Source organism: Musa acuminata, chromosome BXJ3-1, assembly GCF_036884655.1.
Source record: "Musa acuminata AAA Group cultivar baxijiao chromosome BXJ3-1, Cavendish_Baxijiao_AAA, whole genome shotgun sequence".
Classification (NCBI taxonomy): domain Eukaryota; kingdom Viridiplantae; phylum Streptophyta; class Magnoliopsida; order Zingiberales; family Musaceae; genus Musa; species Musa acuminata.
Window position 1 is genome coordinate 13114654 of NC_088349.1, and position 23470 is coordinate 13138123.

Genomic DNA, 23470 nt, shown 5'->3' on the forward strand with positions numbered 1-23470 from the left:
ATTGGGTATTAGATCTCCATCCAACTACCCAAGCCTCTTAGATTAGTAGATCTCTATCCAATAATCTCTTATTAGCTCTTATTGAATCTCATTCATAGGATCCAATAATTAGGGGCTTATTGGATATCCAATAAGATATGGGCTCCGATGGATATCTCATATCTGAATCTCTACTTGTTGCAACGCCTACCATATATATGTGACCCTCTAGTCCCAATATCGAGCTGGTCATGAATCATACCTGTCAGAACTCCTTCTGGCTTAGTAAATTATTATCTACATAATAATTCACTCGACTCATCGATTGTATACGTACTAGGCCACTACGTCGTAGTCCCCAAACGATACAAGGGAATCCAATTCATTGGACATTTCTATTATCAGTTACTGTTTACCTATAGTCCCTCATCAATCTAATATCCCAGAGACCGTATACCGGGCATGGTGCTATCAGACTCATATAGTTTTTGCTCGAGTCTCGCTTTAATCAAATTCTCTCGGAGAATTATTTATCTCTCAATTAGAATGACCCCTAACCAAGGATTTGTTTGTGCGAGAACACATGAGATATTCCTCTCATGACACCGAGAGTAAATCTCTATCGATACTTAATAGTCCTTGTAAGGTTGACTACCATTCCCAATGGTCGGCTGTGCTAGATCTAGAACCTCCAGACCTATAAGTATGGTATCAAAGAATGAAGTACTTATATATGATATCCTTGGTATCTCAAGTTTAAGGACCAGATACACCACTGGGACTATAGAATTACTGTCTGACGATAAGGCATCATCAACCATCCAACATTCCGTAAGTGGATCAATCAGTAAACTCATTCCCCAATGAGCACCTATACTGCATCCCTAGAGTCCCCACACGAGCAACTATGAGACCAACTGCATCCATCATATGGACATGTATACAACACACCAGTCTATCCAGTTATCTCGATATCCCTCACGAGTAACCTATGACCGAGATAATTTATTATCTGTGTTTAAAGGCGAATCGGTCTCGTTATCGTGATTTTATCACGATCTGATTCCCATTGCATAGATTCATGGATATCACAATATATTTAAATAACAAACAATATAAAATGATAAAATGCTAGATAATAATAATAAGCAAAAATACTGTGTGCCAAGTCACACGTGCCATCACTTACGTGATTGGCTTGCAAGGCACATATGACTAGCACATCGACCCAACTTGCAAGACACACCACGCCATGCACCGAGCCCCTCGGAAAGCAACCCGACGTATGCCTCTTTCTGGGGGGGGGGGAGGGGGGAGAATGATATGACACATTTTGACACCATCCACGTAGCAGTAAACAAATGACTTTCGAGTTGACAAAGAGTGACACCTCTGACCCAAACAAGGCGTCCAAGAGACCTTGACATCGTTCAGCATCGTATAGGTCGGTGCTGAACATCCCAAAGCCACTCCATGAAATACGGGACAACGTCGACCCGCACGACCTCGGACATCCCAAGGCTATTCCGTAAAACTCGGGACGACATCGCGTGATGTCGATCCGTACAGGTTAGGCGATGTTCGGTTTCAGGGTATGAGTCATCCTCTTAAGGAGTCGACGATCATTAAAGGACTGCGTACAACTGATCGCCCTAGCGCAGGTATAAAAAGCCAACCATCTTACCAAAAAGGGGAGGGAAAAAACACTGAACTCTCTCTCATTCCACCAAAAACTAACTCAAGCTTATGAGGGGTCGAGTTGGAAGATCTCCCTCCCGACATTGACCTGAGTGCGGGGGCCGACGACGACATTCGTAGTCCAACCCAACCCGATGTCCCCTTCGGCTACCTAAGTTCTCGCATGAAGCACCCTTGGACATCCTAGATCGAACTCAGTTGTGCTGACTCCTCAGCCACGACATAAAGGTGCATTAACAAGTAGTATGTATCGATCGGTATAATCAAAATTTAATTCTTTAGAATGGATCATTTAGGCCTGATGATTCAAACCGAAATCGATCATATAATAAAAATAAAAAATAAAATAAATCACATATAAAGTTTATAGTATAGTGGTTAAATTCATAATTTTATTTTAATAGAGCCAATTAGTTTGATTAAATTTTTTTAATTTTTATCTTTTCTAACATCATTACACTCATTATTGTTATACATATATTGTTTAAATTTTAGAAAAAATATTTGTTATTTTTAATTTTTTAAATTAAAAGTATAATAACAAATTAATGATTCAAATCAGAACCGTTTGAACCTGAACCGAACCATTAGTTCCAATTCCGGTTCTAGACAGAACATGTAGTTCAAGAATCAAAATCGATAATTTCGGAATCACAATCAGGGATAAATCACATGATCTCGATCAAGATATATCTTCATTGTCAGACACAATAATATAATTTTTAATAAAACTCTAATGTATCCGATCGGTTTTGTATGAGTATTATATAGTTTAATTTATGATAAATTCGAAAGAAAAATAGAAATCTGAATCGGATTTAAATATGGATTTAGGTCCTTCTATAGCTTTCCTTTTCCAGTTGTTCATCTGTTGGAATCACTTGATCCGGTTTTGCATACACACATATTCGACCCGCTTACGTTATTTTTGCATATTTTTAAGTCATGCTTAGGATGACTAATTATTCGAATCGAATTTAAACAGGTAGAAATTGGCGGGTGCAATCGCTTGTTAGTTCGCGCCAATTTGCCTCGGGAAATGGCTTCTCTAATATCGGTCGACGCACCGTCCAGGAAAGGACACCCGCCAATGGTTCGAATCGCTTTGTCGCACTAATCCCTCGTGGGGCCTCCCAAATTAAACCAATGGCAAGCATGCATTCCATGGTTGGTGGCTCGGGAGGGTCAGGTGCCTTAAAATACCATTTCTTGTTTATTATCAGGCTTTTATGATTAAAATCGCACTTTGATCGGAGCCTCCCCGAGCTCGCACAAAGGTCCCCTAATCTCATCTTTGCTCGATTCTTCGCTTTTGGTTCGTGGAATCCATCCAAGCTCGTCTTCGTTCCTTTACCCGAATCCTCGCCCCCCTTTGTTCCGGAGATCTCAAGTTGATCCCATGGTTGTCTGCGTATGCCGCAAGGTTCCCCCTCCCGCTCCCTTACCCGTTTCCTTTCGCTTGCTCATGTATCGATGTCCGATTGTATTCTTTTGTATGAAATTTTGATGAATTTTAAAGTTGATTTAAGAGGTTTTTTGAAGTGGAAGAGCTTGGAACTAAATTAGTCTATCCAAGTTCGTCTTTGATCCTTACCCTAATCCCCGCCCGGGTCTTTTCTAAGATCGCCAGTTCATTCCATAGTTGTCTGCAAATGCTGAGATTCAATTTTGTTGTTTCTATCTGAAGCTTTGATGATTTTTTGGTTCCTTTAATAGGTTTTTTTGAAGTGGAAGAGCTTGGAACAAAATCGACCTATCTAAGCTCGTCTTGGATCCTTGATCCTTCTTTCATCTCCTTTCTTCTGGAAATCTCCAGTTGATTCCATGGTTGGCTGCAAATGCCGCAGGGTACCGTGTACCCCTGGCCAACTTTCTTACCCGTTTCCTCTCGCTTACTCTTGGATCAGAATCCGACTTTGTTGTTTTTATCTGAAATTTTGATGAATTTTTAAGTTGGCTTGGGACACAAATAGTCTTTGCGAGTTTGGGAAATTCAGTATATTAAGAATCTAATCTAATTGCATCACTTAGTTTAATTCTTCCAGATTAGGTTTGATAACAGTGGGGATCAGTGAGTTCGTAGGCGAATCCATTCATAGTTATGATTTTATTTTAACCACCTCAATGTTAACTTTTTTTGTCAAAATGGCATGTGCAAGATTAGGTCTCAGAGATTTGGATTGGTTGATTGGAGGTAGTTTTTGTTAGAAATGTGATAATTTCTCAGAAGACATAACTTGGTCATGGCCTTGAACAGGAGGATTTGGATTAGTTGATAGAAGTGCATTCTTCACCTGCTTTGGAGCTTCTTGATGTTAATTTATCAGCAACCAAGCTATATTGCTTTGATTACAAGGTCCTTGATTGTTGAAATGCATCTGCTACAACAATAAAACTGAGTGGTAATTGTCTATGCTTTAATCATACCATGTGAGGTGCTTGATTGTGGTTTCTGGGACTCTAATATTCAATTCATCAGCACACATGTTTTCTCTCTGGGCATCATATTACGAAGAAATGTATGAGCATTGGTTACTGGTAGATAGATCCTGGAACAATTTTTTTTTTCTCTTATGCTTTCACACAAACTATATAATTGAGAATTTGAAACATTATCACAATGGACATAAGCATACCTGCAATTCGTCACTCTATTTACATGGGTCATCAGCTATAGTTCTTATTTAATGAGGTTGAGATGAGTGATCGTTCAATATGTTTTCTCATGACTTCTTTGTTTTGCTTTGTTTACAATTGTTTGCTGTGTATTGCTTTATTCTACTAGCAACTAAGCTAAATTATGCTCTTGAAAATCTAAACCATCATTTTGGACAAAAGTACCAAGTCCCAACTCCTATCCTCAGTAGGAATGGAAGTATTGTATAGAAGGAGTGAAAGAACCAATGTTGTCAGGAATGGAAGTATTATATAGAAGGGGTGAAAGAACCAATGTTGTCAGGAATTACCAATAGGAAGTCATGTCCTGTTCTTGCATCTGCATGCCAAGTATAGTTGTTGGCCTTTGATGATATTTTATCATTTGATACAGTGTAGTATTTTATGGCTTTTTATTGCCAAAATTTGGATAAGGGGGCAAGCCTTGGGCACCATTGTAAGGCTGCTTCTTTGTGATGGCTGACTGGGTTCTAAGTCACTAGAAATAGCTTTTGTGCTTACAGGGAGTAACAAATCCATCTGATTGTTTTAATCATTGAGCAACTTGTTAGGATCGAGAGCACTAAGAGGGGGGGGGGTGAATTAGTGCAGCGGAAATCTTACAGCAATTTAAAAGCTAAAGCTGCGTTCGTCCGATAAAAAATGATTTCGATATAAAAGCAGAATCACAGTGCAGTTTGCGTCTAAGTGCAGTTTTGCGTCTAAGCGCAGTTTGCGTCTAAACACAGTTTGCGTCTAAGCGCAGTTTGCGTCTAAGCGCAGTTTGCGTCTAAGCTCAGTTTTACGTTCAAACGCAGTTTTACGTCAAAACGCAGATTTACGTCTAAACGTAGTTTTACGTCTAAACGCAGATTTACGTCTAAACTCAGATTTACGTCTAAATGTAGTTTTGCGTTTAAAAGCAGTTTTGAACCTTGAAAAGCGTTTTACGTAGAAAGCAATTTGCAGTTATAAATGGAGTCCGAATGTAAGCGTAAACTGCAGTGTGAAGATCGTACGAAAACACGATTTACGTTTGAATGCAGATTCTGAAAGAACAGCACTTAGAACTTGTTCGTGAAAGCGCAGAGAGCAGTAGTAATGGAGGAGGTTTGCAGTAATGATAAAGTGCTCAAAAATAAACGCAAACCAGAGATTTAGAGTGGTTCGGTCAGCCTTGACCTACTCCACTTTTGGCTTCCTCCACCGACGAGGTTGCCGACGTCAACTAGCTGCCTTCCTTCAATGGGCGAAGGCTAACTGCCCTTTTACAGTTTCTCTCCTTTTGACAGGCTCAGGAGACAACCTTTACAGATCCTTTCTCTCCTCTCTTTACAACTCAAGACTTGAAGAACAGAAGGAGGAGAACTTTAGGACTTTACACAAATTTGAGCTCTTAGAATCACTGAAAAGATCAAGAATTCGGTGTGGATCTGTATCTTTTCAGTGCTGAATGGGTGGGGTATTTATAGGCCCCAACCCAGTTCAAATTTGGAGCTCAAAACGATCAAATCGATCAAATCCCAGAATTCTGGGATCAGGCGGTTGCACCTCTTGACTGGAGAGGTGGCACCGCCTGGCAGAGCTCGAAGACTGAGCTCAGGCGATTGCTTCTCTCTGCCAGAGCTCGAAGACTGAGCTCGGTGATTGCATCACCTGGCAGAGCTCGAAGACTGAGCTTGGTGATTGCATCACCTGGCAGAGCTCTAAACTGAGCTCGGTGGTTGCATCACCTGGCAGAGCTCCAAACTGAGCTCAGGCTGATGCACCTCTCTGCCAGAGCTCGAAGACTGAGCTCGGTGATTGCATCACCTGGCAGGGCTCGAGACTGAGCTCAGGCTGATGCACCTCTCTGCCAGAGCTCGAAGACTGAGCTTGGTGGTTGCATCGCCTGGCAGAGCTCGAAACTTGAGCTCTGGCGGTGCTACCTCTTGGCAGAGGAGGTTGCACCGCCCAGTCTAGCTCGTAGACTGAGCTCTGGGCGGTTGCACCTCTCGGCTGGGGCGGTTGCACCTCCCAGCCTCGCAGCCCTGGCGGTTGCACCTCCTGGCTGGGGCGGTTGCACCTCCCAACCCCACAGCCCAGGCGGTTGCACCTCCTGGCTGGGGCGGTTGCACCTCCTGGTGCAATCAGGGTCTGAATGGTTCACTCCATTCGGCCCACTTTGAATCTTTTCAGGGGCCCAATTGCCCCAAGATTAAGCTAATGGGATCACCTCCCATTTTCATGCTTAATCATCATGCTAACTACGATTAACTCTAAGACAACTTCTGCAGCTTTGCTCCGATGCGTCAATCGCTTCTTCCGGCGAGTTTCCGGCCAACTTCCGTCGATCAACCGATAACCCTCGGTGATCCTTCTGCGGACATCCGGCATACTCCTGGACTTTGCGACGATCCACTTGGCGAGTTCTGACGAGCTTCGCTTGGCAAGCTTCTGGACTTCTCGGATCTGTCCTCGCTGAACCTCCGACGACCGTCCGAACTTCCGTCGAACTCTCGAACTCCCAACGTGATCATGATCTTGACTCCGGCGCAACACCTGCTGCTTGTCTTACTCTTATCGTAGTTAATCCTGCACACTTATCTCAACACATAGATTAGACAACAAATGACAATTGACTTCATCATCAAAATCCGAGATTCAACACAACTCCCAAACGGTAATGCTTCTCTCACTTCCCAAACATAAGTGTAAGGCTACTCATGCACTCAATCTCCTATTAGGGAAGCTCTATACGCATGATTTGTCCTTTAGGAAACCATCCATTTAGAAGTGGGGAGTTTTGAAAATAATTAGAGACAAGGAAAGTGAAGTCTCTTGTTTAGATATAATAACTAATCAAGAGAAACTACGGAAAGGGTTTAGTTTATTATTTGTTTTATTAACAAGAAAATTATCATTTTCTTGGGATCAGGGCATCAACTGGGAAGTATGGTGATTGTTTTCTTGTTTAGTATCCTTAAAGAAGAAAGAATAAGAAAATTAAAATGAAGATGTTATGCAATGTGTTATTCTAGCATCTTTTATCACTATGACATCTCTATTGTAAAATCTCTATAGGCAATTCAACATCTTGCCTTTTTTTTTGTATAGATAATTTGTGTTTTGATTGATTTTAAAAACTGAATAGGAACAATGATCTGTACATAGTGGATATTTTAGTTTCAAAATGTTATATGTCAAGGACTGATGTACCGTTCAAAATAGTATGGTATGGGTGATACATATCGGTTCGGGGGCTACAGAAAATATTTTTATTTTAATTTATTGAGATGGCATTTAATACCTCAAGTTTTAGATGTAGACCAAGATATACCCATGATTTCAGTTTAGGAAATGAATAATCATGAATGTTTCAAATTTCAAGATGGTTTTTTATCAATTGAGACTTGAATCAATAGGCTGATCAGGGCTTTTGCCTGGTCCAGCCTGGTAAATAAATTTTTTTTAGCTTGGTAAATAAGTTAACACCTGATATCCTGTGGAGACGAGTGACTTAAAACTGAATTACAGGAGGGAAGATATGTTTATCTGATTCTAGCCTTCAAAATGTCATTGATTAATATATAAATGTTAATGGCCTATTAGCTCAGTTGGTTAGAGCGTCGTGCTAATAACGCGAAGGTCGCAGGTTCGAGACCTGCATGGGCCATTTATTTTTTTTCATATTTTTACATAATCTTAATTTTGTCATTATTTTAGGATATAACTTTAACATTGTATTTTTGGCCAATTTACCTTTATATTTTACTAGAAATTGACCAACTTATTTTTAACGATATTTTAGAAGATTATTTTTACCATTGTTACACTTTATGTCTTTTATCATATTTTAGAATTAAAATATGATAAAAGACCTGCATGGGCTATTTAATTTTTTTTTTATATTTTTACATAATCTTAGTTTTGTCATTATAGCCTTTACATCTAATCATATTATTATGATATTTAAATATTATACTTTATGTTTTCAACCATATTTTAGGATAATCGTAAAATATTTTGTGACAGTAGAAATGTTTTATATTTTTACATAATCTTAGTTTTGTCATTATTTTAGGATATAACTTTTAACATTGTATTTTTGGCCAATTTACCTTTATATTTTACTAGAAATTGACTAACTTTTTTTTGATGATATTTTAGAAGATTATTTTTACCATTGTACACTTTATGTCTTTATCATATTTTAGAATTAAATTTATTATTATGAGAGTGGATTTGGATATAATGATAAGGTTATTCATTTATGACTTGAGAGATCAAAGTTCAAGTCACGGTAATAATTCTCTTTAAGTATTTAAAGACAATGTTGCATATATTGACCCTCCCCGCATTTGCGAGAGCCTCGTATATTGGGTTTACCCTTTTATTTCTTATCATTATATCCTTTATGATTATGATAATATTTATAATATGACTTGCTATTATATTTAAGAACATTTTACCTTTTTTTCAGACATTCTAAAATAGGATTGTTACCACTATATTTAAAACATTTTTCCATTGTTTTGGCCATATATGTAATATAAGACCTTTCTATATTTTTTATTGTATGTTATTATTTTTTACCTTATTTTAGAATAAGATTTTTACACTATAATTCAGAAGATTTTACCTTTGTTTTAATTTTGTTATATTTTAGAGTAGAATTGTACTTTTACCATTATATCCTTTTGTTATTGGCAATATTTATAATATCACTTTACAATTATACTTAAGAACATTTTACCTTTCCTCGTACATTTTAAAATATGTTGGTTACCATGATATTTGGAACCTTTTAGCATTGTTTCTAGCTGTATATGTAGAATAGAATTCTTCTAGTTGTATACTTTTATCATTGTTATGTCCTTTTAGTTTTTGCCTTATTAAAATAAGACTTTTACACTCTAATTTAGAAGGTGTTACCTTTGTTTTTTTGGTTATATTAAAGAATATAACTTTTTGGATCATTGTATACATATTTTAGTGGAATTGTCAAACTTATATTTGGCCATATTTTTAACATAACTTCTTATCATTGTCTCATTTTATATAAATTTACTTTTAAATAACCTTTCTTTTAAAACTATATTATTATTTAGAGTAGGACTTTTACCTTTGCATCCTTTATGTTTTTGGCCATATTATAGAATAGAACTTTTACCATTATATTTTAGGCCAATTACCTTTATATTTTTGTGGAAATTAACCAACTTATTTTTTACTGTACTTTAGAACATGACTTTTACCATTTTAACCTTTACATCTTTTATCATAATTTAGAATATATCATTTACCATTATATCCTTTATGTTTTAGGCAATATTTATTATATGACTCTACCTATTTAAAATCATTTTACTTTTTTTTGGACATATTTTAAAGTAGGATTTTACCATTATATTTAGTTTATTTTAGAACCATTCTATTTTAGGTCATTGGACCTTTATATTTTAGTGGAATGGACAAACTTATAATTACATCCTTTATGTTCTCAACCACATTCTAATATAGGACTTTACTGTTACATTCTTTATGTTTCTGATCATATTTAGAACAATACTTTACCATTATAAAATTATAAGTTAGAACCCTAATTTTTGTTCATGTTTCGAAATATAAATTTTATTAATATATTTAAGTCATTTTTATCTCTATATACATTTTACCAATGTTCTGGTCATATTTTTAGAATAAGACATTATCGTTTTGTCCTTTATGTTTTGGCTATATTTTGGATTAAAACTTTATCATTTTGTCCTTTATGTTCGTTTTTCACCAAATTTGGAATAGAAATTTGAAAATTTTCAATATAGTAAAACTTTATCTCGCTTAATCCTAATTCAAATGATGTGCTTAACTATATTTTATGTTGCTATCTTAGGGTGTTCCTTTTCTTTTTGTTTTTTCCTTCTCCATATCCATACATGAAGATATTGATACAATTTACTCTAGATTGCTTTAATCATTTAATTTTTGAAATTTGTGTTACATTTTATTATTAAATTTGAAGAAGTTAGTTCAATAGGACTCTTTAGGAAGTAAACATTGTAGATTTCTCTTGATCCTGTAACTCCTGTGGCAGTACTTCTCATATTGGAGGGGCTTTCTTGAATCCTAGTTCCAATGTTTTTCTTGGATGTAATGCATTAAATCTCTTCTTAAGATGGCCTCCTATTTTTGCTGTTTGTACAGTAGTTGTATGCCATCAAACACTCAAGTTATGAAGAAGATGACTACCCAATCCAAAAGTGCTGATTTACATCAGTTTTTTATTCTACTGAAATTTGCTTCATAGATATGTCTATGTCTGAAATTAGGCCCCAGTTGGCTTATTTATCATTTTTGGGGAAATCGACAAGCACAAGAAATATATTTTGAGTTTGAATGCATATCATTAAGGTTTTAGAAAGTAATATCAATCAGGCACCAGGAGTTGCATGAAGCACATTAGGCATTGGGTGCATGCCCAACCAAATATGTGGTACTTGTAAAGTATTATATACTCATATATGTTTAGAAAATCAATAACTTAGGAATGAACAAGACAACAACTAGACAAAAAAGAGGCAAACCTATGGATAGGGTACTACTGCTCATAACTTATGGACAGTTTTGTGCATACTTTAACAAACTAAAGGAAACTACAACAAGGATTTGTGATATTTTTTAAATCAAGTTTACAAGCAAAAGTACTGTTTACCAAGTGGCAAATGAAAAGTAGAGTGATGTAAGTGAAATGTGAAGAATAAAGAAGAAGAGACTAAATCATATTACTCATAGATAAGCATAATAGAAGAGGATATGAAGGTGTACAAGTGATGGGGGCAGCCTAGATGATGGGAAAAATAGGCAGAGCCATGGAAAGTGCCAGGAAGATATAGAGGGCAACAAAGAGAATCACCTCTATTTGACAAACATGAATTATGTTAAACAAGAAGCTTTTGAGTTTCATGCAGAGATCCAATCATCAATTACTTTTAGGTTAGTTGACAAGTATAATTGCTTTTTTTTGCATAATGTAACCTTAGTAAAAGGCACAAAGTCCTGTTTGTCTTAGAGAGAAGTTATATGTTTTGTTGCTTGTGGTGACCAGTCATTAGGTGTCCTACAAGAGGATAGAAAGGTGTTCAATAACTCTTGGAAACAAAAAAAGATTTCCTGTCTTTGCATTAACAACTATACTTATTAGCTAATTCTAAAATTCCATGGTTAAAGGACATGATAATTGAATTATCGTATTAGGGAAGTTTATGAGCTGGTTTTTTATGGATTAAGTATCATAATATAGGGATGTTGAAGGCTATAGTAGGTAGATGATATATATAGAAGTTGACATGTACGATGCGATGTCATGATGGAGGATTTGGATAGTTGAAGCAATTTATCGTGCACATGTTTGTGATGTCATGGCAGAGAATTCAGAAACTTTGTCTGAGAAACCAAAGAGATTTATCATGCACACTCTACAGATAGAAGAGAAGCTTTGTATGAGAAGCCTGAGAAGAGAACAATTCCCTAACTGCCTACAATTGACTATTATAAACTTCAATGAAACTTGAGTACTGCACACTAAACTCCCTTTAAAGGACATCCCCTAAACTCAATGGAATGGTATGTGCCACCAATATGGGAGGCATGAACGAGTATCAAGAGGTTAAATAGTGGCAAGAGCAAGTCATCCGAACCAAGGTTTCAAATCACAACTTTAGTGGTCACTGGTCAATATGGACTGGTGTTTATTGGTCTGATCAAGAACCAGAATTGAAAAATATAACATGGTACAATAATATTCATTTTATTTAACGAAATTGGGCAATACACCCCCCTGTATACTGATCCTGTATCAGTAATATATTACTGAAACCAGTACTGGATCGAGATTTACATGATTACATCCTCAATCAAGCATCATTGCCTGTAACATTTATAGAAAGACCTATACTGAAGAACTTTTTCGACGTGGCTCTTATGTCAAATTCTCACATTCTCTGGTCAATGTTGATTGTGCCTCAAAATAGGAATGGCTTGGCATTTTTCAGAATAATTTCTTGATATTTAGAGTTTCTCTAAGATGACTTTTAGTTCATCAATGATATCAATGAACAGGAATCGAAAAATAGCAGAATGGGAATCATGATGGCTAAATTGCCCCATGTTAAGAAAAGTTATAGTTGGAATATAATAACTGTACATAATGACCATAGTCGAAATGTATCGATATTATGATACAAGACATTAACAACATATTTAGTGTATATATGTTTTTACATGTAAACGTCAAGATATTTAATTATATATGTTTTTACAGTTTAATTTTAGTATATAAATGAAAATTTTGTCATTTTTAAATCTCTTTGTTAAGTCCTTGGGAATGAAAATTAAAGTTTCACATCACAAGGTACAATTTCAAATCTTTCAAAAAGAGGGAATCTGATTCACTATATTATGGGAATTGAAATATGATTTCTGCCAAACATGCACAAGGAGTCAGAATTACTCATATATTTGAATTCAATGATCATAATGCTGTGACCATAATATCAGAAAACCTAACGAAACAGTAGTCAGAAGTTCAGTTCTACCTGTAAAATTGCACTTGAAGAAGATGACAAGGTGATGACTATGAATGTGACCACAAAGATGAGACAGGCTACAAGATCTTATTATATGGACACATCACATATCCATATAGATTTCTTGCAGATACAAATGAGAAATAATGGCAGTTGATCCACATAATATGTTAGAATAGTAAATAAGCTTCTATCTACAAACTATCAAGATCAGCAAAATTGGCTCGGCTACAGAGCAAAGCATGAAGTCTTGAAGACTACATATAGGGGTTTTTGACTTGATTATTAATCTATAATAATTTTGATGCCTTGTTCAGAAACTATGTTAATTGCCAGCTGATGACATCTTTGGTGTTTTGATGATTACACAAATCAGTATTACAGCATTCAGTTCTTACGGTATCCTTGCTTCTTTCTCATTGTAAGCATATCTAAGATTATTCTACTTGGTGAAAGCAATCATGGTAATCTATTTTATTTTGGCGTTAGCTGTCTATCATATGTAACTCAGTGTTATATGAATGACTTTATTTGGAATTAAAATTTTAGTGATTAGCAAAACTAAACTGACCCAACACTTTCATCTTATGACAAGACTCTGTACCTATTTGATACAGGAATTTCCATTATTGCGTCTTATTGGTAGTTTCTCATTTCAGTATAGTTTCATTCCATGAATACTTCGTAGAAGGGAGGGCTTTATACCTTTGATGTTGATTCACAGTACAGGTGCAAGAACATTTATGTGAAAGCCAAACACAGAATCGAATGTGTTTGCTGTCCCCATTTTCATCTCATTCTCTTGACTTGGAAGAAACATCTAAATGACACCATCCAAGAAATTTTGCCATCCATAAAGTCTATTGCTTCCATTGAGCTGCCTGATTACAACTATGAAAAGGTCCTAAAGCAGTGGTAACTCTCATAAGTCTTGGCTGATCGGCTCAGTGGTAACTCTGAAGCAGTCCCCAGTGGTTGGCTCTTCTGGGGCAGTAGGAGCCAGGGTTCTTCTGCCCTTGGTGCAGAGACTAGCTCTGATACTGCCTTCAGAGCTTTTACCAGGCACAGTGCCGGGACAGGCTGACAAAGCCAGATTGTAATGCTTCTGTCATTCTGTAAGCGTCGCTGATGTTTACGAACCTTTTCATCTATACTACCATGTAACATCTAACAGTAATATCCTTTACATCAGGTGGAGTTGGTCTTAGAGCTTTTTACATGTACCATTTGGATGAGATACATAAAGCTCTATGGTGGCAGAGACACTAGGAGGTCTTCTACCGATGAGAACATCCCCAAACCACAGTGAAGAAGCCAAACTCAATTCTAACTTCTCCAGTGTAAGCCCTTTGAAAGAATTCCCGAGTTTTCAGATTGTCAAAGGTTGTGCATTTGTCGGTTAGATCGACAAGTTGGAGCGATAAATTTATAGCACAGAAGCTTGAAGTTTTTCGCTAAATTTGGTTTATTGGTATTTGCTTTTTAGATTGAGTCGTAATTCTTTTAGTTACTTCCACTTGTGTATTGACTTGTAATGCAACTTGTCGTCTCAGGTGCCGGTGTTCTTGAAAGATCATCATTAATTTGCAGAATTTGCATTCAATGTTTTGGAGCATCTGATCTCAGGGATGAGAATATCTTGTAGCAAAACTATTTTGATGGCCTTATGCAACAATGAAACTTCAGAAGAGGTATACTCTCTGTTATTTGGCATAATTTTTGACAAATATTGCTGTGCAAACTTTTCATGCTCTCCAGACAAAGCTGAGGAAGATTAGAAATTATTCTGGACACATTACTTCAGAAACAACCCATAAATAATAAAAAAAGCACTGTCTTGTAAATAATTTAATTATTACAAGAAAAGATTTATATAGTCGATCTAAATAGTTGGAATATTATGACTTGATATTGTCGTTATAGACCAAGTGCAGTGCATCTGAACAGAAGAAGTGTATTACACGGCGAGAAGGGTCGAATTTCTTATTCTATCAAACGGATCAAAGAGGCAAAATGTCACAAAGTTATTGTTGTTGTCGCTGCAGTAGGATCAAGTTGCAGCATTTAGAGAGAGAGAGAGAGAAACAAACGAACAGACACTACTTCGATACAGCATCGTCACCACCACCATCTGCTTACCAAAATACAGCAAAACGTGAGCGAGACGACGGCGGAAGCGGCCACGGACATCGCGGTGTCGAAGACCCTCGACAGCCTCCGCTCCTGCAGTGCCCATATCGTCGACGCGCACGTAAGGAATCCATCCACCATCGTCATCACCAGTAGCCTCATCACGCCTCTATTCGTTTCCTTTCCTTTTCCGGGGAGTGAGCGAGGCTGTGAGAGGGGGAAGAAACAGAAAGGAAGCAAAGTAATGGGAGAAGACCTTTGTATCAACGGAAGCATCGCGATCTTTAAAGTGGCGTGGTTGGTTCACGCGTCAATGGCTTGGAAGACACGTAGGTAATGCGTCAGCCATTTGAAGAGCCAACCAAGTATAGTTTTTGGTGGTTGAGTGGAATCCCATCCCTCTTTGTTCCCTTCTTTACTTTGTGGATCTCCGATCCCACTTCTTTCTCCTCTTTTTCTTTTTTTTTCTCTTTTTTTTTTCTTTTTTATGAGTGTGCCACTATGATGTGTTTAAGGAAATCACCTCTTTATTTTACAATATTGGCTTAACGTCGGTCTATAAATTTTATTATTAATGAATTCTTATAAAAATCTCTTAAGTTTTATAATTTTTCATGAAAAAATTATTTTGCTTCGTCATTTTAAAAATTTTGCTTCAACCCTAGCTATGCCTCGGCTCGTATGAGTCCTGACTTTGCCTTCGCTCTATCAATGACCCCTATTCATCTTATGCGTGGTTACTCCACTTGTCGACCCTTGCTCGCCCCTTGACTCTTATCATCATTGTTGATCGTGAGGGCAAGCCACCCCCCTTCATTCCTTCCTTATGGACCATGGCGAGGAGAGCGCACGAGGAGACAACACTAGCAAGGAAGGGGTGCGAGGAGGCTATGTAGCCTTTGCTAGACCCTCAACCCTTATCAATGTTGTTGGCCGTGGAGGTATCGCGCAACATCACCTGCACTCTTGTTGTAAGGGCGACGAGGACCACTATTGGTTGCAAAGGTATCGTGTAACACCACTTGGGCTCTTGCTCGCATTAGCACGATATGGGCTACCCCATTGCTACTCCAGTAGGGTGCGATGAGGGCTACTGCACCTCTGTCACTAGGTGGGTTCGATGGAGGGGGACAATCGACGAGGTGATAATGTAGCCAAGGGCTAGGCAGAGGGTGATCGTCAACGAGAGCAAGATGATCACTTTAGAAAAAAGATCCTCTATAAAAATTTTTCAAACTTGAGGTGCTATTTGAGAAATTCTGAAACTTAAAGATCTTTCTAAAAATTTATCTTTTTATTTTTTTAATCAATCAAAAATAAGTGAATCAAATTTATACTAAATTAGTTGACTAGGCACTTGTATTCGAGGAGGGTGAAATTTAGTGTTTTTTTTTTGTGCAAGGAATAATTAGTTAAGATGAGAGAGACTAGGCACTTGTATTCGAGGAGGATGAAATTTAGTGTTTTTTTTTTGTGTGCAAGGAATAATTAGTTAAGATGAGAGACTTTTTATTTTTATTTTATTTTTGCTTACATTATAAATTTAAACATTTAATGAGTATGCGTATGGTTCAAATAACATATACGTAAAAGACCCAAAAAGAAAAAAAAAGGTTGCCATGTGGCAATAAAAACCTCATTGTTTGTTTTTGTATGTAATATTTTAAACTTTTAGGTTAATAATTCTCTGTTTAATAATATAGTATAAATTGCAGGGGATGCTTTAGTCTAATGGGATGGATAAGAAAGTGATAGGTTGTTGGTTCGGTCAAACCGGCTGGGTCTGGTGATTGGTTTGGTGATTTATTTGAACCCGGTTCACTGATCGGATTAGGGTCAGGATCACGGAAGGGGCAAACCCGTAATGTTCGTCCAACCCACATCCGCTCATTTCGTGGGGATCGTAGTACGTGTCAAAGAGAGCGAGCAGGTGGCCCAGTCACGGTTGCGGTTCGTTGAAGGTCGCTATATATATGCATATATATATTGAGTTCTTGAGGGCGATATTATTGCTTCCTTTTAGCTGTGTTGGGCGAGCGCAGGGAGATGGCGTACCGGAGGAGGCACAGCACGCCGCGGTCCGCCACTTTCGAGGAATTCCGCTCCTTGTCCCCGGAGGAGGACGGCTCCTCCTCCCCGTCCCTGGCCGCCAAGGCCATCCGCGCTTCCGCCGCCCACCGCGAGTCGTCCCTCTCCTCCGCTTACGATGGCGACTCCGCGGCCTTCTCCTCGTCTTCCTCCTCCACGTCCTCCTCTTCCACCTCTGCCTACAGACATCCTGGTCTCCGGAACTATCACAAGCAGGTACATCAATTTTCCCTCGTTGTTTTGTTGTTGTGGGGAGGGGAGGGGATGATTTCATGCGTGATAACTGTTTATTTAATTTCTGTGCTGTTATTGCGGTTTGATTTAATCGTTCCGTTTCTAAAAAATGCGAACTTGTATGGATATATGATCCCTCCGAAAAGACATCTAGCAATTTCGAATTCATCATGCTGGCCTAATGCACGGGGTTCCTTTTAATGCGAGGTGGAAATATATGCAATCTTACCTCTGTAGATAGCAAGGTGTTCTGCATTTCGAATCCTGATCACTCACATGGCAAAGAAGCAACCTTATCATGATGCTTAGGCCCGCCTTGAATCTATCAATTTGTCTTCCCTCAAAAATTGCTCAATCGATTTAAGAGTGTGTAGATTCGCATTAGGCTTGTGGACCTGAATACCTAAGGGGTTCATTGCGTTTTGGAGGATTGAAAATTGATTAAGAAGTTGTAATATTTGTTCGACATAACTTTGCCTTTGATATCTTTTCAATGAATACTTTGCTGCTTAGTGCAGAATTGCTGAAATTTATGAATAATTTTATTTTATATTAACAAATTTATTCTAGATTGTGTAGCTCTAATACTTATACATATGCCTCTACTTATATACTATTGCAAGTGGATGGTCCTCAGTTTTCGTTTCACCTTTCCTTGAGCAAGATATGTATATGTTTGAAACATACATATATTACTCTCTCATATGTTCTTTAGAAATTTTGGACAAACTCATTATAGTACTCTCTAATAACTGAACTTTGATAGCTCAAAATTTTCATTTACTGTGTAGCATTCCTATTCACAGAATCTGTCCTCTTTTACGGTACATCCTTACACAATCCAACATGGGAACATGAATATCACATCACACTTAAGGAACTTAATTATATGTCATCTACAATGCTCTAATTATATACCCCTAGTCTTGTTATTTAAGCATCATTGTCAGCTGACATTGTTTAATACTTATGATGTTGTAACATATTTCATGTCTATGGGTATCACATTGCATACTGTAACATAGAACCTTGTTCTTCTTATTTTCAGAACATTGGAGTTATTCTGTTTGGGTCATGATACACCATAAATGAGAATTGATCGACATACATTTTTACTTAGATCTTCAGGATATTTTGTCTCCTTGTAACAATAAATTCAAGATCGTAGAATCAGCTCAATCTGAATTTGTGCATTAAGACTTCAATTGGCTTCACTTTGATTGGAACATCAGTGGAGACACCATAAGCAATGCTATGCTGTGGACTTTAAATGATTTTGAGCAGACACATTGGACATTGGTGATTATTATTTCTAATTAAACTTTTTTGTTGACATTTAATTGCCCACTGTGATTGGTGTGTGCAATTTCTATCAAGACTTTGATGCAGAGAGTTTAACTTTCTGTATTAAATTACTAACTTCCATCTCCTGCAGATATCTAGAGAATTTGACAAGAGGAGCCATTTCCTTAACAAATCTATATTCCCAACTATCTGCATCTGCTACACTTATCTGTACTTGCCACTTTAACTCTCTTAATAACAATAATTCTACAATTTAAGGAACAATATCCTCTTAAGGACAATTTATGAGACAAATATTTTGTAATGTGTCTGTGGCTTGGCCTATTGCTATAGTAAGTATAAGTAATTTAATTTTTAGATGAGTTTGAACTTGTGCTATAATTTTTGTACAAACAAGACTCATTCTGTATGCTTACAAGGATAAGAGAAATTGAAGCCACTTGAGTGGAAAAAATAATTAGGCTGAAGAGACATGTGACATGTCCTTTATGAATATTTATGTACCTATGCATGTATCCTCTTCCATATGCTAGTCTAGTTTGGTCCTTATGCTGATTATGGAACTTTAATGTAGGGCTCAAATGTTTATGAATACTCTTCGCTGAAAAATTCGAATGGCCCCCGACATGGATTTTGGGAAGTTTTAGCTAAAAAAGCTAAAGCAATCCTTGAAGATGATACTGTTGCTCAGCAATTTGAAGACCATGATAGTAATCACTCCCAGATTCTTGATTCATCAGGCAGTCAGGTTAGATTCTTTATACAAATTGCATTCAGTAGTTAGTTTTACTCAAAAAACAACTTTTTAAAATTAATGTAATAGCTAGAGTGACATTTGTTGAGGAAATATGATAAGATGAAATATTTTGATCAACTTTTGCATGACATCATACTCAATTTGCATCTTTTATCCTTGATAAATCCTTGCTATTATCATGATTTGTTATGTATTTTATTTACCCATCTAATAACAATTGGGATTGTCTTTCTCCTAATGCTACTTTCACGAATTTGAAGTACGGCTCTTGATTCTGCATGCAGCTGCAAACCAATGAGTCTCTTGATAGCTACTGCAAGACCGAAAATCCTACATTTCAGAAGGATGCAATTGCTTCTTCTTTGAGGGAATTTGGTGGCACAACAAAAAATGCCTTTGAAGTAGGTTCCTTGGAGATTTTTATAAGTCAATAACCATAATATCTTCTAGGCTACTTGCAAACTATTTCTTATTTTTCTCTTGCATGGAGAAATGGAGATTGATTCAGAGTTTTGTAAACGATCTCAAGCTATTCTGATTTGTATTGTGTATCAGGAGGGAATATCAATCATGGACAATAAGACTGCTGACATCATCCATGAAACCAAGAAGCTGCAGCTTGGGACAAAAACTGAAAGTTCTGATACAGCAAATCAACCAATGTACACAATGGCTTCAACTAATCTTGCTCAGAATGAGGCCGAGTATGAGACACAGTTGAAGGCTTCCCAGAAAGTAAGCGGCCACTCTCTGTTGATCGATTGCCCATATGACTACTTTGCCTTCTCTATATCCAGAGAAACTATTCAAATTCTACAACTAGTAGATCCAAAAAGCAATTTGGTTTTTAGTAATTTGTGAGATCTCTACACTGACATCCAAAGCAGTTTGTTTCTGCTTCTTATATGTTAGCTTTCTCTAGCTGAAAGAAACCACATAATAAGCATAGGTCTGGCCTTTCAATTTGACGTCCTTTATCGATTGATATATCTGTTTGTTGGCCCTCTTATGTAAATGGAAGATGGCTTTTGTTTGTTTTTGCAGGTCGCAAATGCCATGGCTGCTAAGGCAAAGCTTCTTTTGCGGGAACTGAAAACTGTCAAAGCAGACATGGCTTTCGCAAAGCAGCGCTGTGCTCAGCTTGAAGAAGAGAACAAGGTCTTGCGAGAAAATCGCCAGAAGGGAGACAACCCAGCAGATGATGACCTGGTTTGCATGCTCTTCCAACTGTTTCTTTTGCAGTATCTTGTTAACATGTCTAATTAAACAACTGATGGAAATCTAAACCATTTTTGGCGGAAAAAAACTAGCAAGATGACTGAAAAATATTAATTTCAATAATGCAATGCAGGACTTGGAGGGAAAAAAAAAAAAAAACACATTCACCACTTAAACTGGGTAAAAGCCTAGTGCTTGACGTCTTGGCACTTTTGTTTTCCATGTATGCATGCAAATTGTTAATTCATTTCATTGAATCATTGACTTTAGATTCCACTTAATGGACAGCAGTAATGTGAAGCGGAGCCATGTCCTTGTATTGGAAGTAGAGAAAGTAGATCGTGTGGCCTATAACATGTTTAATGTAGTCCCTTACTAGTAATATTTTGGTTCTAATTTCTTGAACTTATTTTTCTCCTACTTTAGTCGTCATTACATCTAAAGCTGAAGCCAATAAATCAGATATGATCCACATGCTAGTGGTAGTGTCAACTCAACATGTGGAACTTAAATTGATTAATGATATTAGATAAGATTTGAACATTTTCATCTAAAACTTCAAACCATTTGACAAGACATGAACAGATCTATATTCTTCACAGATACGCCACCAATTGGAGACGTTATTGGCCGAGAAGGCGAGATTGGTGCATGACAACTCTGTTTACGAGCGTGAGAATCTGTTCCTGAGGGAGATTGTGGAGTACCATCAGCTCACAATGCAGGATGTTGTCTACTTGGATGAGGGCATTGAGGAAGTCACCGAGGTCTACCCCATCCACCAAATCAAAACTCTTTCATCACCATCCCGTTCTGCTTATGAAACTTCAACACCGGGTATTTCTTGTTCTGCAACACCGAGATCAAACACCATGCTATCATTGTCCGCGGACACCATGTCTGCATTTGGAAGCCTCAGTTCTCCTAAATCTCCAAATCGCACCTTCAAAGTGAAGAAGCTAACAGATGGAGAGGTGAATCCTTCGCCATCTCCAGCAGCTGAAGGTTCCGTGCAGCAACACTCTCCAAGTCCAACTCCACACTGATATCCACATGGAATGTTGTCTTTAATTTTTTTGTTTTTTTTTGTATTGATATATATACATACATCAGTAATATGTCTGCTACTGATGATTTTGTCATCTTTCTTTGCGTGAAGATGACAATAATGGAAGTTCAGGTTGGTCTTTGCCACTCCATGTACTTGTAGAGTCCTTTTCATCAGTGAATTATCGTATCTTAAATTTCATTAAATTTGTTGTGAAGGGATGGTTGAAATGACTTTCCAGCATATGCAATTTCGAATGGTACCGCCCGATACAGGCGGTACGTACCGATCAGACAGCATACCGGTACGCAGATCGCCTATTACCAGACGGAACGTGCTACAGTGCTATACTAGTGCTACAGTACTACAGTAAGAGAAAAAAATATTTAAAATCGTTCGGTAATAGTGGAACCCTTTTGCTAATTTGGGAAGATTAAGAGGAAGAATTTTTTAATCAAGATATGTTTACATAAGGACAATCCGTAATGGACTGAAATACGAACCTTACACAATATATTCTTCGAAAAAGATATGTGATACTATTCTTATCTAATTTAATTGATTTTGCTAAACTTATACTATTACTATATTTATTTCTAACTTCAAAACCCTATCCTAACTTTTTTTTAATTTTCAGGTATTTTCGGAGGGTTTTACACCTAAATTAGGTATACTGCTCGGTACGCCCTGGCATACAGCTCGGTACACGGTATCGTACCGTATCGAGCCAACCTCGAAACACCGGTATGATACGGTATTATATACCTTGCTTTCCAGTGATATAATTATATATAATTATCAAAATGAATTGGAAGATAATGTATCTCAATGATATATTAGAACCATTGTTGAGACATTTTTGCTGAAATATACAAATTTATTAGTGCACAAGTGATAGATCTCAAATTTGAATACAGTATTAAACACACACTTGATCTTAGCTAAAAGGTCAGAAATGTATTTACATGTAATAAATATATTGACCACTCGGATGTCTTTGATTAGACTATAAATATTATTTTACTCATATTTAATATTTCTCACCTTAGCTTAAGATGATCACTTGTGTCATTATCATCCAAGGACAACCTTCAGCAACAATATTAAGACATAAATCTAATTATAGATTTTGAGTGAATAAATTCAATGGAGATAGATACCCATATAAACCAAAACTTAAGCTAGTTGGCTGTAGATCAAGAATAATGTAATTTAGCTAACTTTCTAATCCCTCTCGCAAACCCATCTGACATGCCCTACCATTTGAATGATAAAGTATTTTATTTTACCAGATCTATAAAACCTATGGCTATGTAAAATAAAATTATTTTTCTTTAAAATAATAAAATTTCTTGCTATACATTAGCATCTTTGAGACTGCGAGAATAATTCTTACAAGGATAACCACAAAAAAAATTAGCATCAAAATTAGATTGGATATTGATCCGGTGTGGCCACAAATCACTTGATCGTTAGATGAATCGATGAATTAATTGATCAGGCCATAAAATTAATAATTTTATTAAATGATATAAAATATAATTATATATAATATTATAAATATATAAAATACATGAATAACTATTATAAACTAATTTCGATTATTTAATAAAATAGAATGATAGAGAGCGTAAGAGAGCAACAAACATAATAGATTTTTTCTCTCTTTAAAAGACTTAAATATTTATAAAAAATAATCATCTTTGATGATAAATAAAATATTAACGGTATTTTTGAACTTAAAAAATTTAAATAATTTAATCAGTAAATCAAATCAAACCGATCAAAGTTCGT

At 36.7% G+C, this 23470-nt stretch overlaps 1 protein-coding gene and 1 non-coding gene across 2 annotated transcripts; both read left to right on the forward strand.

Moving 5' to 3' along the window:
* The first annotated feature begins 7913 nt into the window (after positions 1 to 7913).
* TRNAI-AAU (transfer RNA isoleucine (anticodon AAU)) lies at positions 7914 to 7987 on the forward strand. Its single transcript has one exon. It is a non-coding gene; the product is annotated as a tRNA-Ile (tRNA).
* An 8403-nt stretch (positions 7988 to 16390) lies between these two features.
* LOC135629402 (uncharacterized) lies at positions 16391 to 21893 on the forward strand. The gene is made up of 6 exons (XM_065136709.1): positions 16391 to 17330; positions 19228 to 19401; positions 19695 to 19811; positions 19966 to 20145; positions 20455 to 20619; positions 21231 to 21893. Exons 1-6 carry the CDS (start codon positions 17073 to 17075, stop codon positions 21672 to 21674), a joined length of 1338 nt encoding a protein of 445 aa, XP_064992781.1. The 5' UTR covers positions 16391 to 17072; the 3' UTR covers positions 21675 to 21893.
* The last annotated feature ends 1577 nt before the right edge of the window (positions 21894 to 23470 follow it).